The sequence below is a fragment of the Cornus florida genome, unplaced genomic scaffold, assembly GCF_030987335.1.
Source record: "Cornus florida cultivar Cherokee Brave unplaced genomic scaffold, ASM3098733v1 CherokeeBrave_3.0.0_Hap2_Chr08, whole genome shotgun sequence".
In the NCBI taxonomy this organism is placed as follows: domain Eukaryota; kingdom Viridiplantae; phylum Streptophyta; class Magnoliopsida; order Cornales; family Cornaceae; genus Cornus; species Cornus florida.
In genome coordinates, this window is record NW_026775578.1 from 6,417,699 (window position 1) to 6,436,263 (window position 18,565).

General features: G+C 33.3%; 1 protein-coding gene across 1 annotated transcript; it reads left to right on the top strand.

Annotated features, from left to right (window-relative positions):
- The first annotated feature begins 15,643 nt into the window (after window positions 1-15,643).
- On the top strand, window positions 15,644-17,775 carry LOC132268362 (probable indole-3-pyruvate monooxygenase YUCCA8). The gene is made up of 3 exons (XM_059769218.1): window positions 15,644-16,424; window positions 16,531-16,902; window positions 17,254-17,775. The coding sequence occupies exons 1-3, from the start codon at window positions 15,762-15,764 to the stop codon at window positions 17,473-17,475; spliced, it is 1,257 nt and encodes a 418-aa protein (XP_059625201.1). The 5' UTR covers window positions 15,644-15,761; the 3' UTR covers window positions 17,476-17,775.
- Window positions 17,776-18,565: the final 790 nt, after the last annotated feature.

The window sequence follows — 18,565 nt, forward strand, 5'->3', positions numbered from 1 at the left end:
GAATTCTGTTATTCCTATTTGACACCTAAATTAATTTAGCGTTAATTGCGGAAAACTGGTACACAACACCCTCATTGACCATATAGTCTTTGCATTATCCCAAGAAATACTCAAATACTCGATCAGATCGAAGTGTCTTGATAAGTTTACCTAATCTGTGCTCCACATCAGTCTTGACCCTCTCGGAATATACCAAAAGTATAAGACTTGTGTCGCAACAGGTAAATTTATCCAAAACGTGAGTAATCTTGATTGGATGTTCATAAGACTACACGTGTACGTGTGTACCGACTCCAATTGTTCTTTATGTCTATTTCATTTGGCTGATTAAGCCCTTAGAGTTATCTATCCTTCAAAACAAGATTCACAAGTTTGGTTTAGGCTCCTCTGCCTCACTAGGTAATAAACCTTCTTTAACCAATCTTTAAATCTCATTTTGATTGATTACAACCCAAAAATAGACACAAAAAAAATACAATGAGTCAGGAATAACAAATTTTCTCTTAACATTCAATCTAGAAGATGCAACATTAGTTTCTACATCCTGCAAATCTTAAGAGCTTGTGATTATAGTATATTAACCATCTTTCAATGCACCAGAAGCAATCGCATATCTATTCAATTTTATAAAACCAGTTTTACAAAATAACGATCTAGTTTTTATAAGCCACAAGTGAAACAAAAATTAGATAGCGTCTAACCTCTGTGCATAAAGATAATTCTCTAATACTAATATCCTCATACTCTTTAATTTCAGATGTAATACTCCCACTGACTTAGTTACAACCTTGACATCAGGTCAAGTACAAATATATTCCATATCATCGAGACTTCTGGATTCCTGAAATCCGTGCAATGAATTGCAAACATGTTTAGTGGCTCCAGAATCTATTCATCAGAAATTAATAGATACAACCACAGAACCTGGCTCAATGATTAAATATATATTTTCCTATGCCACGTCATTGCTTTGACAGTTTGTCCTTTAGTGTCTTAGTCAGCGACAAAAGAAACAGTTTTCTTTGCCCTCAACATACACTGCCTTATTCCCTTTAACCTTTTGGATACCCATGTTTTGTGCTAGCCTAATCCTATTATCATCCTTTGCCCGTCCACTTGGGCCTAGAAGAAGATGGTATAGACTAGGTTAGATTGATAGGAACGCCCATACTTTTAATTATCCCTTCTTCTGTTACCAATTCTATATGAATATCAGCGAGTGTGAACTCAAACTGATTCCTTATTTAGTTTACTCTGAAAAAGCCGAACCATCTTTGGTAACAAGGCAATAATCATGTCAATTTGAAACTTACCACCCAAGTCAGCCCTATTGATCTCCAGCTAATTTTTAAATAATAAATAATCATTTTTCAAAATTCGATTTCATACTGGAGTTCCTTAGGCTATCTTGATGCTATTCAAGTCTGACATAGTACTTTGGCATACTCTCTATCTAATCTCACCAAAACATCTTATTAAATTTTAACATGATGCTTGAAGAAAATAAAATAATGTAAATGTTAGTTTTGGAGCGTATTCGAGGTAAACTCTAGAATATTGCACCAAGTCATCTCATTTGCCTTATTTCAGTTATTCAAAGCATTAATATTCTCTTGGGTATCTTAAAGTAAAAGGATTAGGTTTAGGAGTAGTAAATACATTTGTACCCTTACGTTGTGAATAAAATATCTAACTTCCTTTCCCAGTCAATATTAATGAAGTCCAGTTACATTGAATATGTAAGCAAGCAGATAAACTGGATTAGACATAATTAATCTGAATATAAATGCATTCATACAATATGCAAAGTGAATTATTAATACTGTCATGCATATTTAAAATTAAAATGAGTTTGTTAACCACATAATATAATAAATCTCAATTGAACAAGAGATCATTATCATTATTGATGAACAATCCCTTTTAATTAATGCGGGTCCCTCAACTCTGTAGCAAAATAAATCAACCAATCAATATGTCAATAACTTATCCTGTTGGAGGAGTTCATTATTACTATTGTTGAGATTCATCTACTATTAGGTGAGCACTTCCATTAAAATAGTATGTGGGTCCCTTAACCACTGCATGAAAAATCGAATAACCAATACGCCAATAACTTATTCGGTTGACGAAGTTCATTATTGCTATTGGCGGGCAAATTCCATCATTTTCATATCTCTTAAGACAATGCCTTGTCTATCATATGAAATGATTCCCGATTTAATTTAACCTTTCTAAAATCACCTAGTACAGACCACTTCGTTGGGAAGCTAACACTATTGATTTTAGATTGAGTGTACAACGTTATTAAAACTCTAACGAAAAATTAAACATTAAATATGTTGTCATTATAATCTAGACTCTTTAAATCATGCGTAGGGTCTTATTTTTAAAGATCTAATTACAATGAACATTTAATATTTGTATTTTCATGAGACAACCATTCTTGTAATATTAAGACTCTTCAAATCATGCGTGGGGCCTTATTTTTGAAGATCTAATTACAATGGTTCTAATAACGAAGGCCATGGGGTAATGTATAAAAATCCCCGCTCCCACTCAATTTTTAATCATTCATAAGTAGGGTTTTGAATTTATTTATTTACATGATATAATGCATGCAAAACGTCTTGATTTTAATCCAATTAAATTTAGAAAATATTTGGACTTTAAACGATTCACTAATATTTAATTTGAAGCACACTTTAAAAATAATTTACAAAAATTTTGCGTTTCCCAATAAGTGCCCTCAAATTAATTAGTAATCAAATCCAATTAATTTTCATAACTTAATTAATATAAATCAAGCCATTTAAATAAATATCATGGATCCAATGCATGAATAATAATTAATTAACAATTATATATTCCATGCATTTCATACATCGCATAAATAAACAAATGACAGATAAAACAAATAAAATGGCCAATAGAATCAGCTTTTAACATTTAACTACTCTAAGTATTACGGGAAGATCATCCATCGGCTTGCAAACACCCACATAAAGCTGGTACGCACCAGGAGAAGCGAAACGGCGGTCCGAATGCGCTTGAAAGGTCTTACACGCATCAACACGCGCTTACCACGCGCCTTCCAACCTCTTCACGCGCCTGGACGCGTCTCTAGAGGTCTCCAGCGCGTGCCACGCGCTCCCACGCGCCTGCACGCTCTGGGAGAATGCTGAAGCGCGTGCCACGCGCTCTCACGCGCGTGTGCGAATTGCCAGCGCGTTCCACGCGCTGGCACGCGCCATGCGCGCTGCTGTGGTTCCGGCGCGTGTCATGCACGCGCCTTGCTAATGCTGGTGCATGGGGCAACTTCCAGCCGCACTCCACTGGATCTTTGCCTCGCTGAACTTTGATCCGACGGTTGCTGATGTGCGCTCATGTATACCGCACCACACCGGATCATCCGTCCACCTTCCGGAGCTGTCCCTTGTCGCCGGCCAAACTCCGGTCGCCGGAAAATCGCTGAAAAATTTCAGAAAAATCAGAAAAATTTCCAGAAAATTAAATTAAGCCTCAAAAAATTCCAGAAAAATTCGAAAAAATTCGAAAAAATTCCAGAAAATTACTGAAGCATAATTTAACCCTTTTGGACCTTCTTGAAGCTTCATAGTATCCTTTGATGAATATTACATGGCTTTAAAAATATTTACAACTTGAAATACAATGGGAAAAATAAATTACATCATTGAACAGTCAAACGGCTAAATCAAAGCCTTAATTACATTCATCCAAAGATAAAATTACATTCAATATTCCTATAAGCTTCATCCATGGCCCAACCATACATCATCATTCATTCACAATTATTCATACATCATCATGTATCAATATATATCAACATATTAAATCATACATCAACATACATCAATAAAAATATATATGAATATAATTTTGGATCCATGAATGATGATTTTCATAAAATCATGATCTCTAGTAATGAATCAAACCATGCTCTGATACCACTATTGGGAAACGTGCAAGTTTTAAAAACTTTTTGAGGGATTTTAATTCATAGATCTTGATTCATCACATAGAGACAAGCTTTACGCAAAAATAAAATATGATGTATCATTCAATTAACAGATTGAATACTTACATCAAGGGTCTGAGTAAACCTTTAAAACTTTCCTCTAAAGTGAATGTTCTCACTTATTGTAGATCCCTTAGCAAGATGCCTTCTCCTTGGATCTCCATCTTCTTGGTAATTATTTTGCCTTTAGGAATCACTCATAAGCCTCCATGAATTACCTCGGAAAACTAGGCTTGTAGGAGCCTCCATTAGATGAGAACATAAATCCTAATTTTCTAGAGAGAGAAAAAATATTCCTTTTTCCTTCTCATCAAAATCACTTCCTAAAATATATATAGACCATGTATATTTATAGGCAACATAAAAATAAAGAAAAGGAAACAACAAATCCTTCTCCATCTCTAATTCAGATGTCTCAAATCTAATATGATTCCAATATCAAGTTGGGCTATGAGTGAGAATCCATTGGGCCTATTATTTTATTGGCTACAATGAATTAATAATTGGCCCGGTCCATGGACCCAATTCAATTAATTCATAAATTAATTTCTACTCCACTAAAAGAAATTAATTGAACTCCAATTAAATAATAAATAACCTCTAAGTAAATATTGCACTTTGACCCCTCTATGCATAATTAGTTATCGGATAAATAATGCCATCAATCCGACTACTTAATTAATATATTTATTTTGGTACCTTTGATTATTTCTGGCTCGATCACAATAAAACATTTGTTCGACAAAAATAATAATTTAATAAATAAATATATAATAAATCATTTTGTCTAAAATCATACGAAGGCCTTCGAATTTACTTTGTGATCAACCATAATCAATACAAAATAAATACAAGTAGCAATGATGCAAATATTGAAAATATAACCCTCTAACTATTAATTACATAACTACCCGAAGTGTCGGTCTAAGGATCCCGAAGAATCCGCCGAATAAATCAAAGTAATTATTAATTAATAAAAGAGTCTATACTTTTCTCATGCTTAAGAGTCAAATGCCATGACGGTGATAGGGAGTAATTGCATACGACGGCTCTCGCAATATATCTCAACCTAACGCGGATCCAGTTCAAGTCTTAATTAATTATGAGTCCATCCATAATTACCGACTATGAACAATTTATAATTACTATTTATATATCATGCATTGATTGCCATCACATACATATATATAAATATTTCTTGTAATTACATGGACACTATCAATTTCATAGTGAATCGAAATATAATACATTGAATTCACCAATTGTATAAAACATAAATATTTCAGAAACGTCAGGAACATATGTCAATTAATCTAAACAGAAATTTGCTATGCCAGGGCATATAAATCCCAACAGATACAACTTTCAAAAAAAATTTCGAGTACTTCGAATATGAAATCAGAGGAAATGCAAACGTGGATGAAAGCCGTACATAAAATCATATCTGATGAGGCCCATCAACAGGAATGTTATTGGGCTTTGTAGATTGGGAAAACTGATAGGTTTCAATCTCATAGTGTGATAGCGACTTTTAAAAAGTGTGGGCCAAGTTTAAAGTCTCGGCCCATGAGAGGACTTTTGGATGATCATTTTCAACCGAGACAGACGTATATCAACCTTTTAATGAGGCACCAATAAAAAAAAATGAAAATGAAAATGAATCAACTTCTGTTTCTCCACATGCCCCTTTTAGCAAGATGTCACTCTTTTATTGATAAAATGACAATTTGAAAAGACCATCTAAATTTTGAGAGTTATAATGACAAGCAAGTTTTTGGATTGAGAATATCCAAATAAAATATTTTCTTGTGATCTTATCTATCAACATTCAACATCAACGCCTACTTAGGGGTAACATGATTAATGTTGGTCACAATCAAAGCTAGATTGTATCTGATTTTGGATTGAGAATTTTGTACTTCAAATTGTGTTCGATTTGACCCTTTAATCTGTCCAACACAAGGAAGCTACACTTAAATTTGATAATTGCAAATCAATTTTGAGTTTTATCGTACAATTTATACCATAACCCTATTAAAAGCAATCATGATATCGCTTATGTATTGTTTGAGAGCATGGAAAGGTGATTTGGATTTCGAATTAGATGAATTTTAGTACCAATTTTAGACTAAATTGCGTTTCCAAACATAACATTAATTAAAATTTGTCTTTACCTTTTATTCTATGATATTTTATTTGTGTGAGATCGCTATAGTTTTCAATTTAAAGGAGGTGTTTGCACTCCTTTATTCTGTATTTACACCTCCATTTAATAAAAATGATATCTGTAATCACAATTTTACAAGTTAATGATTATATATATATATTTCAAATCACATAGCCATCCTTTCAAATATTCCCTCTTAGTCTCCAATCTTTAATGTTTTAGGTCTCTGTATGGTCCAAAATGCAACTTCTGGTCAAAACTAAAGCATATGCAGAGATTTATGATCAAATATTAGTGACCAAAAAAAATAATTAAAAAAAAAAAATGATATGATTAATATTCGATGGACATTGAAGAATATCAATCTCATGTTAGGTGATGAAGAGCATAATTTTTGATGGGGTAAGAGTATCTTCTGCACATGTTAGTTTGGTCATCTAATTTCCCTTTCATGGTCTCAATGAAGTCAGTCACATATATATTCCCAATTAAGTCTAGTTGTTCCAGAAGATCATCCATACAACTCTTCGTTTAAACGGTCGTTCCATGTGGTCTCATGTGTTTCTTCAGCTACTGCATTTTCTTGGTCAAACCTCTTTCATCACAATTAATAAAAAATGATCCCATATAATCCTTGCTCATGCATGTTCTCGTCATATTATAACTATTCACTGGTTGATAAATAGTAATAATATAATGGTATTTTATTATACTACTATATGTTTACAGTTATTTTAGTTATCAAGTTAGTTAGTCGTTAATAATAATAGGCACATAGCTTGCTAATTATGGATATTTGACCAAACCAAACCGACTTTGAAGTTGATTGACGTGGCAAGAAAACTGGATAATTTTTATTTATTTTTTAAATAAATTTATTAATTAGTAACACTAATTAGTTATTAAATAAATCCAATTAATTGAATGAATTAAGCCACATAATGAGTTACGTACTATATAGTTCCAGACTTCCGGTTAGTAAAAAATGCTGAGAGGACAATAGACTATATAGAGAGTTTATAAAATGTTTTTCTCAATTTTGGTTGACTTTGATTTTATTATTATTATTTGTTGTTTAGATAAAATATTGTTGACTTTGTGCTCAGAATTGGCTTGATAAGTAAGTAAAAATGACTTTCCACTTTGGGAAAGTAATGGAGTTATGACAAAATTTTAATGTGTCACATGGATATATATATATATATATATATATATATATAGCTTAATTGTTATCAGTGTTGCACTAGAAATTAATTTGTGGACGGTCCAAATCATGTTTTGAGACGTGAACGGCCTCCATGCCGTGTGCACTAAACCCTTCGGGATAGTCAAGAAATTGATTTTCATTGGGAATTAAACTCCACAACATTTCTTCCACAATAAATGCAAATGCGAGTATATATATGTATATATATATAGACACACATATTTCTATGTGTACGCATATGTTACAAATTTCTAGAGTACAAACTTGAGTAACGTGTGAAAATTAATGTGGACTACACATGATCGGAGTGCATGTATCAATTAATCATGGATCAGCACCTAATACGTGGTCATTTCGAAGTTGTAAAAACTTGGCCTTGAGATTGTTAAAACCAGCATAGCATAGAGTGTGTTTTAAGATCATTACCAATTCCTTTTAACTCCTCAGAATTTTTTCTGGGGGAGAAACCATCTGCATGGGGATAGTCTACACTCTACCCCCCCCCCCCCCACACACACACACACATTACTCTGTGTATGGTACTACTGTATTGCCTAAAAAATTCACCATAATTCCAATGTAATCACTATTTTAACTAGTCATATAATGAGTATATGTTTTTTTTTTTTTTTTGGACGGTCAAATTTTTTATTTTTTATAATAAATATTTTCTATTAACAAGAATATCAAAATTATAGTTAAGTTTATGTAAATTTGAGATTATGGTATATAAAAAAGGGCATCGAGATATTATGAATGTCTGTTGAAATTTACATAATTCAATAAAAAGGGAAAATAAAGATATTTTAAAAAGAACTGGCAAAATTGAAAAAAAAAACCATTATTAGTGGAGTTTTGAACTTAATTGAATATATTTATAAAACTAGGACTAATTAATAATTTTTCTTATTCTCAAACCATTTAACTTGGCTTATATATTTTTCTGAAAACAATTATGATATCAAAGAATTAAAAAAAAAAAAAAACAATTAGTTTGACAATTTATGAAAAATTGAAAATGATTAACTTTATAAAACAATTTATATATTTTAGTTACTTGAAAACTATATAATTTTCATAACTATTTTTTCGAATAGCTGAACCAATATATCCTTTATCTCTTTATTTTTTTTTCTAATACTAAGAGAAAATCCATATGAAGTTTATGAGAGGCTAGTACAAAATTATATATGATGTTTATTATTATTATTATTTTTAATTTAAACTTGGGTTTTACGATTATCCAAACCTTGAAAAAAAAAAAAAAATTATCCAAACCTTGATCAGCTAAACCTCAATCTTCTAGGTGGTCTCATATGCAACACAAAGCCATGTATGATTAGTTAGGTGCATTGGTCTAATCACAATATATTAGACATCTTTAAATAAAAAGAGAGATTAAGAGAATGTGTTATTATCTCTCAATAAGTTTTTTAATATACTAAAAGAAATTCATGTGAGATGTCTTGAAAATTGGTTCATCTATAAGGGGAGTCTTCAAACCACATCTCATTAAGAACCACCACATGTCCACATAAGTTAACCTTTGTTATTATTATTATTATTATTTTAAAAGAAACATAAACAAAAAAATAAACTAAATTCCATTATCTCTCTCTCTCTCTCTCTCTCTCTCTCTATATATATATATATATATATATATAGTTGAAAGGATATAAACTGTGAGAATAGTGTGTGCGCGCGCGCGCTAAAGCCATGCGATTGAGTGAGGGGGGCGGCACCTAGGTAAAAGAGATGACATAAAAAATAGAGGAAATAGTGCCACATGCAAGGCTTTGGTTGCGCCAGGTGCAATGCTAGTAACATAGCATCTGGATGACTAAATAGCTACCTATGTGGACTTCAAACCCCTCATTCAAACGGTTTTACCGACCTCGTCAACAACATACTATATACTATATATATATATATATATTTATAGCCGTTGGGAAGCGTTCTATTTAAGGATGGAATGAAATCACAAGGGAATTAATGAGGACACCCACATTATGGCTTATTAATGACTTATTAAACATCTCCCCCCAACCCACATTAATGGGGTTCTATTATTAAGCTAACCCTTTTAAATTATAGTAATTGTTTATAAACTAGTCCATGTTCTCTTCCATGTGATTAACAAAATTAAAATGCCCACTAATTATTTTGGACCCTTACTTATTAAAATTACTAGGAATTTCGTTTTTATGATAAAATTATGATATGTGGGTAATTGTTAAATTTGATGATATCGAAACCTTTCAGTAGTTGAATCATTAATTAAGTGATTTCCACTATCAAATTCAATGACCGAGAACTTCAGAGATATGACGCCTCCGGATATTATACACTTTCACTTATTGAACTTCAATTTTGATTTTTGAAACTTGAATTTTGTAAGACGTATCTTCCAAATAAAAGACATAATTAATTTTCTTTTTTGTTTCCTGAAGGCCATTTTCCTATTTAACAATCGATACTTTCAATACCATAGCATATAAATATCATGTTTAGATATGTCATGGAAACAGAATAAGTGCACCGTTAATTCAGCTTAAATAGTTTAATGGTCTTGGTAATACACACACATATGTATATATGCTGCTGACCAAAGAGATTGCCATAAATGTTACTCTTGACAATAATCCCACAAAAAAGAAAATTAATTGTGTTATGTTCCAATTATAGTTACTAAAGATTTTCCTTTTGTTCTCATATCACAAAAGATGTTGAAAACACATGCAAGCAAATATGCTGACCAAATAATTTAAGTTCTTATATCTAAATAAAAGATCTATAGTGAGTCACATTAAATATTTGTACAAGAATAGGTTTTGAAAATAGGATCTTCTAAATCTTTCAAAGGTTCTTATGTGACCCCATACATATATAATAGGTCTATAGAGTTTTCCTTTTGTTTTTGTGGATTTATTTATTTTTATTTTTTATTCTTCAAAAGTTCTCATGATGCCATGTGAGCCATCTTTCACCTTGAAACTATAATATAAATTAAAGAGATTCTCTCTCTCTCTCTCTCTCTCATACGGCCTTGGATCCAATGGTTTAACATATGGAAATTCCAATAGAAGATGATCTAGAGCCGTAGATTTGTGAAGCTAGCAAGGGGAGTTATTCTTCTTTTTATTGTTTAATTTAATGATTGTCATGTTATTATGTTTTATTATTTTCTAAAATAAAGTTGATTAATAATCATGATGATATTTTAATATCGGAAGTTGGTGGTTCAATGAGTATGTGTACGTATATATTAAAATTATACAGGGTTGAGAGAGAGAGATCTAGAGAGAGAGAATGCAACCTAGCCTCTTGCAATTTTAAAGAACCCTCTATCAATCATTACGGAACCGAACTCCACTTTTTAATATTTTTGGAACTCCATTTTTTAGGTCACATTGGATCTTGTTGACCAAGAGGAAGTAGTTTAGACTAGGGCTACAATTCGGACGGATTAGGTGAATTTGAGGTTGAGTCCAACTCATTATTTGAAATGTTAAATCCAAGACTAATCTTAATCCTATCCTTAACATTAACTACTCAACCCGAACTCAATCCATCCTTCTAATTTTAAATTCGGACTTGTAACTCGGGCTTAGATTTCAAGTTAAAATTTCGGGTTACTCATATAACTAATCTTTATATCGAAAATTTAATATGATCTCGAATTAGTTTTAAATTAAATTACTCTTAAATAAGAAAAAGTTTAAAGACTTTTTGTAGATTTTTAATAAATTACAAACTTTTTAAAAAATTAATCCTCATTAACATATAATAAGTTAAGATTTAACAAAAAATGTTGAAAAGAAAAAAATTAATCATACTTTAAATATTATATATAATGTATTTAAAAGTAAAAATATGTACCAAGTTCCTACTTCTCAAAGAGAGGTCAGGGGTTCGAGTCTCAGTGGAGGCATGCGTGTGTGAGTACCAATTAGGGAAAAAAAAAAAAAAGTAAAAATATATATGAAAATAATATTAGAATTCGGGTTTGGATTGCTAGCACTTCAACCCAAGCCCAACCCTAATTAAATTCGGGTTGAGATTTTTCAACCTAAGCCCAACCTAATTAATTATAAAAATGATTATCCAAGCTTGTGAAAAATCGGGTTGAGTTCGGGTTACCCAACCCAAGTTGAACCCCTAGTTTAGACCAATTAAGAAAACCACCAAAACTTGTAGGGGAAAGTAAAAATTAGGATCCTTATTGGTATGATTTTAAGTATATTGCGGTTGAACGTATTTAAATCAACAATGTAACAATCATGTAATAATTTTAAATCAATAACACAACAAATAACACACCAAATGTATTGTATAAGTAGGTGTTGCATAAGTGTTCCATCTTTTGCGTATGAAGATTAATGTAATAATAGGAGAGGATCTAGGCACGGGAGGGTGCCACATTGTTTTTTTTTTTTTTTTTAACAAATTAGAGGAAGGTGACTCGAATATGTACCCACCCGTTCGGAAAGCTGAACACTCTACCAATTAAATAGTTGAGTAATAACGGGTGCCACATATTAATTTTGAAAGGAGTTTAACCTGCCCGACAAAGTGCGATTTAAAACAAAGGAGGGAAAATAATGGGAATTGATCAATTATGTGGATAAGATGTATGGTAGAAGTCTTAGCATTGTAGAGGTGGCAAAGCTCAATATGAAACTAATAGACGCTGTCAAGAGGTTAGAATTGGACCTTAATTTCTTTATCCATTGCCCAAGATTCCAACTATATGCTTTTTTAATTCCAACTTACCATTCAAATATATATATATATTTCTATGTAACATGTCCTGCATATGTGGATACACATACGCGCCGCGCACAAACACATTTTTTTAATTTTTGGTAAGTTAGAAAGGATTGGGTTAATGTAATATGCTATTGCTAGTTGCTATTTTTGAAAATGGAGGGGATATCCAGCGAACCAAACGCACCTCATTACTGGCTCTGGATATGAGATTAAATTAGTAATATATATATATATATATATATTAAACGAAGAATGGTTCTATATCTTATAGTACATATTTACGGGTTTAGGTAAATACAGATTTGATAATAGGATCTATATAAATAAAAATAACAATATAATTTATGAGGGGAAACAATAATCAAAACCATCATATTATATATATATATATATATATATATATATATATATATATATATATTTCATCAACAAAGGTGACAATAATTAACCTATATGCATCCAAGGGAATAATGCATATGCATATTATATAAATTGTAGCGGCACCGCCAAATCTCACTCTTAGATACCCATCAGTTAACTTTCTGCCAAATGAAACTTCTTTTTTCCGCCAAGCTAAGTGAAAGTTGGTAACTGAGCTTCCAGGAAGTATATATGTCCTTATAAGAAGACAGTGAAGTTATATTAGACATACATATATCCTAATGCATATATATATATATATATATATATATATATATATGATTTCATTATATATATATTCTCCTACTTTTCTTTACGCGTGACTGCATTCATTGTAGATTTTCGAAAAACTTTTGCATAATTTAGTTAGCTAATCCACACTAAAGATATTCTGCCAAAACGCGCTAGCTTCATAGCAAGTACCGCCGACCATAAAATAAAATAAATTAAATTTGAGTAAAAAATAAAATAAAAATAGAAGGAAAAAAAGCCCTAGCTAGGTTTGTTGCTGTGAAAGAAGAGAAAATATTCAAATAGTAATATATATTAATATATATAATGGCATTTTGATAAATCCTAAAAGTAGACAGCCTCCGGAAAGCTAACAAGCAAGCTGGCCTTGGAGCATTGCAAGGCTGGTGGAAGCTAGAAATGTATAACAAAAAGACATATACATTCCTACCAAATCATTCATGCATGGGATATGGCCAAGTACATATCTTTCTACCTCTTTCATATATATATATGTGTGTGTGTGTGTGTTGTGTGTGTACACACACATATATATCATCCCTTTGTATGTTGCATTTGGAGGTTTGTTTTTAAAATATGGGTTGGGTTGGCCTAAGTGAAGTTTGGTATGATCATGATATTACTCATTCCAAAGCCCTTTTTCATGATATAATACTAATATATATAGCCATAGAAACGCCAAATCCATAGCTCTCAATCTTTTCATAAAAAGGAGAGACTCCATGAAACCAAACAATTCATGCACATGCTTCCCTCTTCTTCCCATGAATTTTCACTCGATTAACACCAGTGGTCCTGGTGGGCTGCACCATCATTTTTCCAACTCAAAACTCTTCATGCACATAGATATATATATGCAGTTAAAAAATATACTACTATTAATTAATTACTATATAGCAGTACTTCATGACTAACCTATAGCTAGCATACAAGTATGAATCCTAAGTACGTTCACTTTTTAATCACCATCATTATCATAGGAAAAGCTCCAAATTCCAGTACTTTACTTCCTTCCTTAGCATGACGACGCGTGTATCAATTGTCAGCCTTATACGTGTTATCACAGGGATTAGGGTTTCCATAGAATTACATGCATGACATTGATTCCTACTCCAAAATTGTTTACTATCATCATATAATATTTTCCATTAAAATTGTTAAAAAGTAATAAATCTTAAACCTAGCTAACTAATTAGTTGAATGCATTGGTTAAGGCCATACTGTCCTATTCTTAAAGTTCATGAGCAGTGGTTCGTACGAAGTTAACAGATGGTCGAACCCTTCATGAAGTGGGCTGAGTTATTTAACCCCTTGCTAGCTTTTTGAATTCTTCAACTTATAAATAAACCATCTTCAATTGTGTAATTTAGGACTCAGAGTTATCATTCCGATTTTTTTCATACTAATTTTTAACTTTTATCCCTCTAAAATTAGTGACGTGTTTAAGAATATTATTATTTTTTTCTTTCAATCAAAATAATAATGAAGGTCTATTTATAATGACATTAGTTAAGGTAATCAGAGTCGGTACGCAAATGAGACATGTAGAGTCTATTTTAACTGTGTTGGACTAGTCCCCACATCTTGTGTGTATCGTATCGACCATGACTGACCTACATGTGAACAACTCTTTCTTTTTTTAATATAGCTTCGTTATCATACAGTTATCGATACATTCTTAGCGAAAGGACAACATTATCACTGCTAAATAATGGTCTCTTGAGGCTAAAAATGGCAATATTGACTTTTTAATCCAAAACCCTAAGATTTTTTTTCTGTTGATGAATTAAGGAAAGGCATTGTACAAAATGTTAGGACCAATGTGGGACTACAGATGCCACCAACGTGGGTGTGAACCATGGGTTGGCAGGAATGGGTTTTGTGGACCTAAACAGCCTTACAAGTCCCAATCCCAATGCCTCTGAAGCCTGTGGGGGGTCCAATTAGAGGGGTTTGACGTTAAAACCCTTGACTGATCCACTCCCACGTGGGTGCACTGTGCCTATTCCAGTCAGCAACTCCTCCCATGCCAGGTAAGCATAGACTTTGTTTCAGACCCATTTGTAGGCCCACCAAAATCTGATGAGGATGACGAGTCACTATCACTGTTCCCTAATTCTCCCTCTAATTCTTTTGTTTCAACATGTTTAGTAGTTTTCCCAAAAATTTAAAAATAATAATAATAAATAAATAAAATATACCTCATTTGTGTTATTCTCAGTGTATCTCTCCTATATTATGCTCATTAATTTCATCCGAGAGTTGAAGATTAAATTATAAAAAAAAAATTAGTCTAATTGTACGAAATTCTCGTCACAGTAGCATGAGGAAAGTCGGACTTACAATTTTATTTTCAGTGGCTATTTCCATTTTCTAAACCTAAATATAAATATCAATATTTGAAAATTATAGCATGGAATTGTCATGTACTCATCCGTCGTTGGAGCCTTTACCTTATGTCACTTATTTTATACACAGCAATAACTTCATATAAATTCTAAATATTTTTAAAATAAAAAAATATAACAATTAATTAAAAAAGAATAAGCTGAACCCTCTTCATTTTTTTAATAGCAAATATAATTTAGTAAGATCTAATTGTTTAATGATTGTAACATAAAAGAAAATATAAAGCAGACTTCAGCTTATGATTTGGGAATGAGCCTTGAAGAGCATTAACTTCCCACTCCCATCACATGCACCTCTCATCAGTGATGTCCCAACACCCCCCTCCCCTATTTAAGCCCCCTCCATCCCCTCATCTCCCATCAAAAAACACAAACTCCATTGTCTTCTCTCACTTCGAACCTCAAAAACCCACCCTATCATCTCTCTTTGCTCTTCTACAAACTACTACCAACTAAGCTCAAAAACTATTCTTTCACACACCCTTTTGTAAGCTGAAAATGTTTAGTGTTTCTGATAACAATGACTTCTGTTATCCTCGTTGTGTTTGGGTGAATGGCCCAGTCATAGTCGGAGCCGGGCCGTCCGGACTAGCAGTGGGAGCATGCCTCAGAGAGCAAGGTGTGCCCTTTGTGGTACTTGAAAGAGCTGATTGTATTGCATCGTTGTGGCAAAAGCGTACTTATGATCGCCTAAAGCTTCACCTCCCCAAGAAATTCTGCCAACTCCCTAAGCTCCCATTCCCCGAAAGCTTCCCGGAATACCCAACAAAGAAACAGTTCATAAACTATCTTGAATCATATGCAGAGCACTTTGAAATCAACCCACAATTCAATGAGTGTGTGCAGTCAGCGAAGTACGACGAGGCTTGGGGCCTTTGGCGTGTCAGGACCGTGTCCACCAGGGGCTCAACCCGGTCTGAGGTTGACTACATTTGCCAGTGGCTTGTGGTGGCCACCGGCGAGAATGCAGAGCGTGTGATGCCGGATATTGACGGATTGAAAGATTTTGGAGGTGAAGTAGTTCATGCTTGTGAGTACAAGTCTGGAGAGAGCTTCTCTGGAAAGAAAGTTCTTGTTGTGGGTTGTGGAAATTCAGGCATGGAAGTGTCTCTTGACCTCTCCAACCACAATGCTAAACCATCAATGGTGGTCCGAAGCTCGGTAAGTCATTCTTATAGTACTTTTTTTTTTTTTTTACTTCGAAACTAGAAATTTTAAGTCATGAAATTCAGATACTTACAAAGTGCACTCTGTTTTTGATCTACAGGTTCATGTTTTGCCGAGGGAAGTATTTGGGAGATCAACGTTTGAATTGGCTTTTATGATGACGAAATGGCTACCACTTTGGGTGGTTGATAAGATTTTGCTGATTTTCGCATGGTTGATTCTTGGAAACATTGAGAAATACGGGCTGAAAAGGCCAACAATGGGTCCATTGGAGCTCAAGAACACCAGTGGAAAGACCCCTGTTCTGGACATTGGTGCAATGGAAAAGATCAGATCTGGTGAAATTCATATAGTCCCCGGAATCAAGAGGTTCTCTCGCGACATGGTTGAACTCGTTAATGGTGAAATGCTCGAAATTGACTCGGTTGTTTTGGCTACTGGGTACCGCAGCAATGTCCCATACTGGCTACAGGTGAGATGATATTCTAAGTTCCCTGTTCATTCTTCACACACGGTCATACACGCACAATCACACACACATACTCTGGGGGAGGGGGTATTCTGTGACAGTTTTGACAGTTGGGACTATAAAGAAAATGATACCCATAATCCCAAAAGGATGTCAGACTATGAACAGATGGCTAAGCTTCTGTTTGGCAGTTTGATCTTTGTTCCATTTCTTTGCAGTCAGAAATATATCATTCCTGACAGTTGTTCTTTTTTGTGTTTTTTTATTTGAGTTTCTGATATTTTGTTCTTTATTAAGTGCATAAAAGATATTTGGATAAATGGAGTAATCTTGTTTTGATTTGATTATGTACAGGAAACAGAATTCTTCTCCAAGAATGGTTTTCCAAAGGTGCCATCAAATGGGTGGAAAGGAAATGCTGGGCTCTATGCTGTTGGATTCACAAGAAGAGGGCTCTCTGGTGCATCCTCAGATGCAATGAGAATAGCACAAGACATCGGCAAGGCGTGGAAGGAAGATTTGAAGCAGAAGAAGCAAAAAGTCCCTTCACATCGACGATGCATTTCACAGTTCTGATCACAGATCTCCGAAACATTCATTGATTTCCCTTTCCTTTTCCTTCTTTGTTAAATACATTGCAGATCAGAGTGAAATGTATCGTGTAAAGATAGCAATTATGAAAACAGAAAGAAAGAACAACTAGCACAGAGACCAGCCCTCTCCAGAAAAGCCCAAAGTTTTGATAATGTTTGGGTGTTTTGTATACCGAGGATGACGAGGCTTTATTTTTTTCTTTAGTTCCAAGTTTTTATGTAGCTTTGTACAATTATCCAGTTATCAGTTATAATGAGAAAGAACGTCCTTCCCCACACTTCATATCTTCATTTTCTCTCCAAATATTCCGAATTTTTATATGTTTTTGAATTATATGCATAGCTTTGGACTACTAGTATTGATAAAAATAAATAATTTATTTTAAAAAATTTCTCATATTGTTCAAGTTTTGGGGCGTTGTTTCGAAGTGTCTTTACCTCTTTGGTAAAGACTGATCATGTTAAATAATAGAATGTCCTATGTCCAGTTGTTTTCAAGTTCTACATCAATTGATGGCACTGTTGAACTGTTTTAAATTGGATAGTATTTCAATCTTTCTTCTCCAGTAGACATCAGAGTTCTTTGGAGGAATGGTCCATTGATATAATATTTGGGATCAACTTGTTGATTGGCATCCATTGGGGTGTAGGGCCTATCAAGGACAATAAACCTCAATTCCACCATATCCACCACATTTTTTCTCTCTCTTCTCAGAATCCCCACATTCAAGATGGCTGAACATCACCTTAAAAATTATTATCTTTCAGTTTGACCAACTCTAATAACTAAAAGCTTCTGTTGCCTAGCACATGGATAGAACCACCAGCCCTCAATCAAAACTACAGGTTAAATCTTCTCTGTAAAGCATAAATGGAAACACGAATAGAACTGAATAAGAACTCGAAGACTAATAAATACGTAATGTGAGAATGAGCTGTTTTAATGTTATGTTTAGATAAAGTAACTCTACTGTGTGACCAAATTATTTTTCTTGGAAAATTTGCGACTGGCAAGCCATGGAGCGCCAAAATGCAGAAAGTTCTAAAAGCAATAATTGTCCACTCAAGCCTCA

Excerpts from the sequence above, each read along its gene's own strand:
- LOC132268362 (XM_059769218.1), top strand. The coding sequence starts at position 15,762 with ATGTTTAGTGTTTCTGATAACAATGACTTCTGTTATCCTCGTTGTGTT. Across the intron at positions 16,425-16,530 it reads CAATGGTGGTCCGAAGCTCG|GTTCATGTTTTGCCGAGGGA; the intron begins GTAAGTCATTCT and ends TTTGATCTACAG. Across the intron at positions 16,903-17,253 it reads ATGTCCCATACTGGCTACAG|GAAACAGAATTCTTCTCCAA; the intron begins GTGAGATGATAT and ends GATTATGTACAG.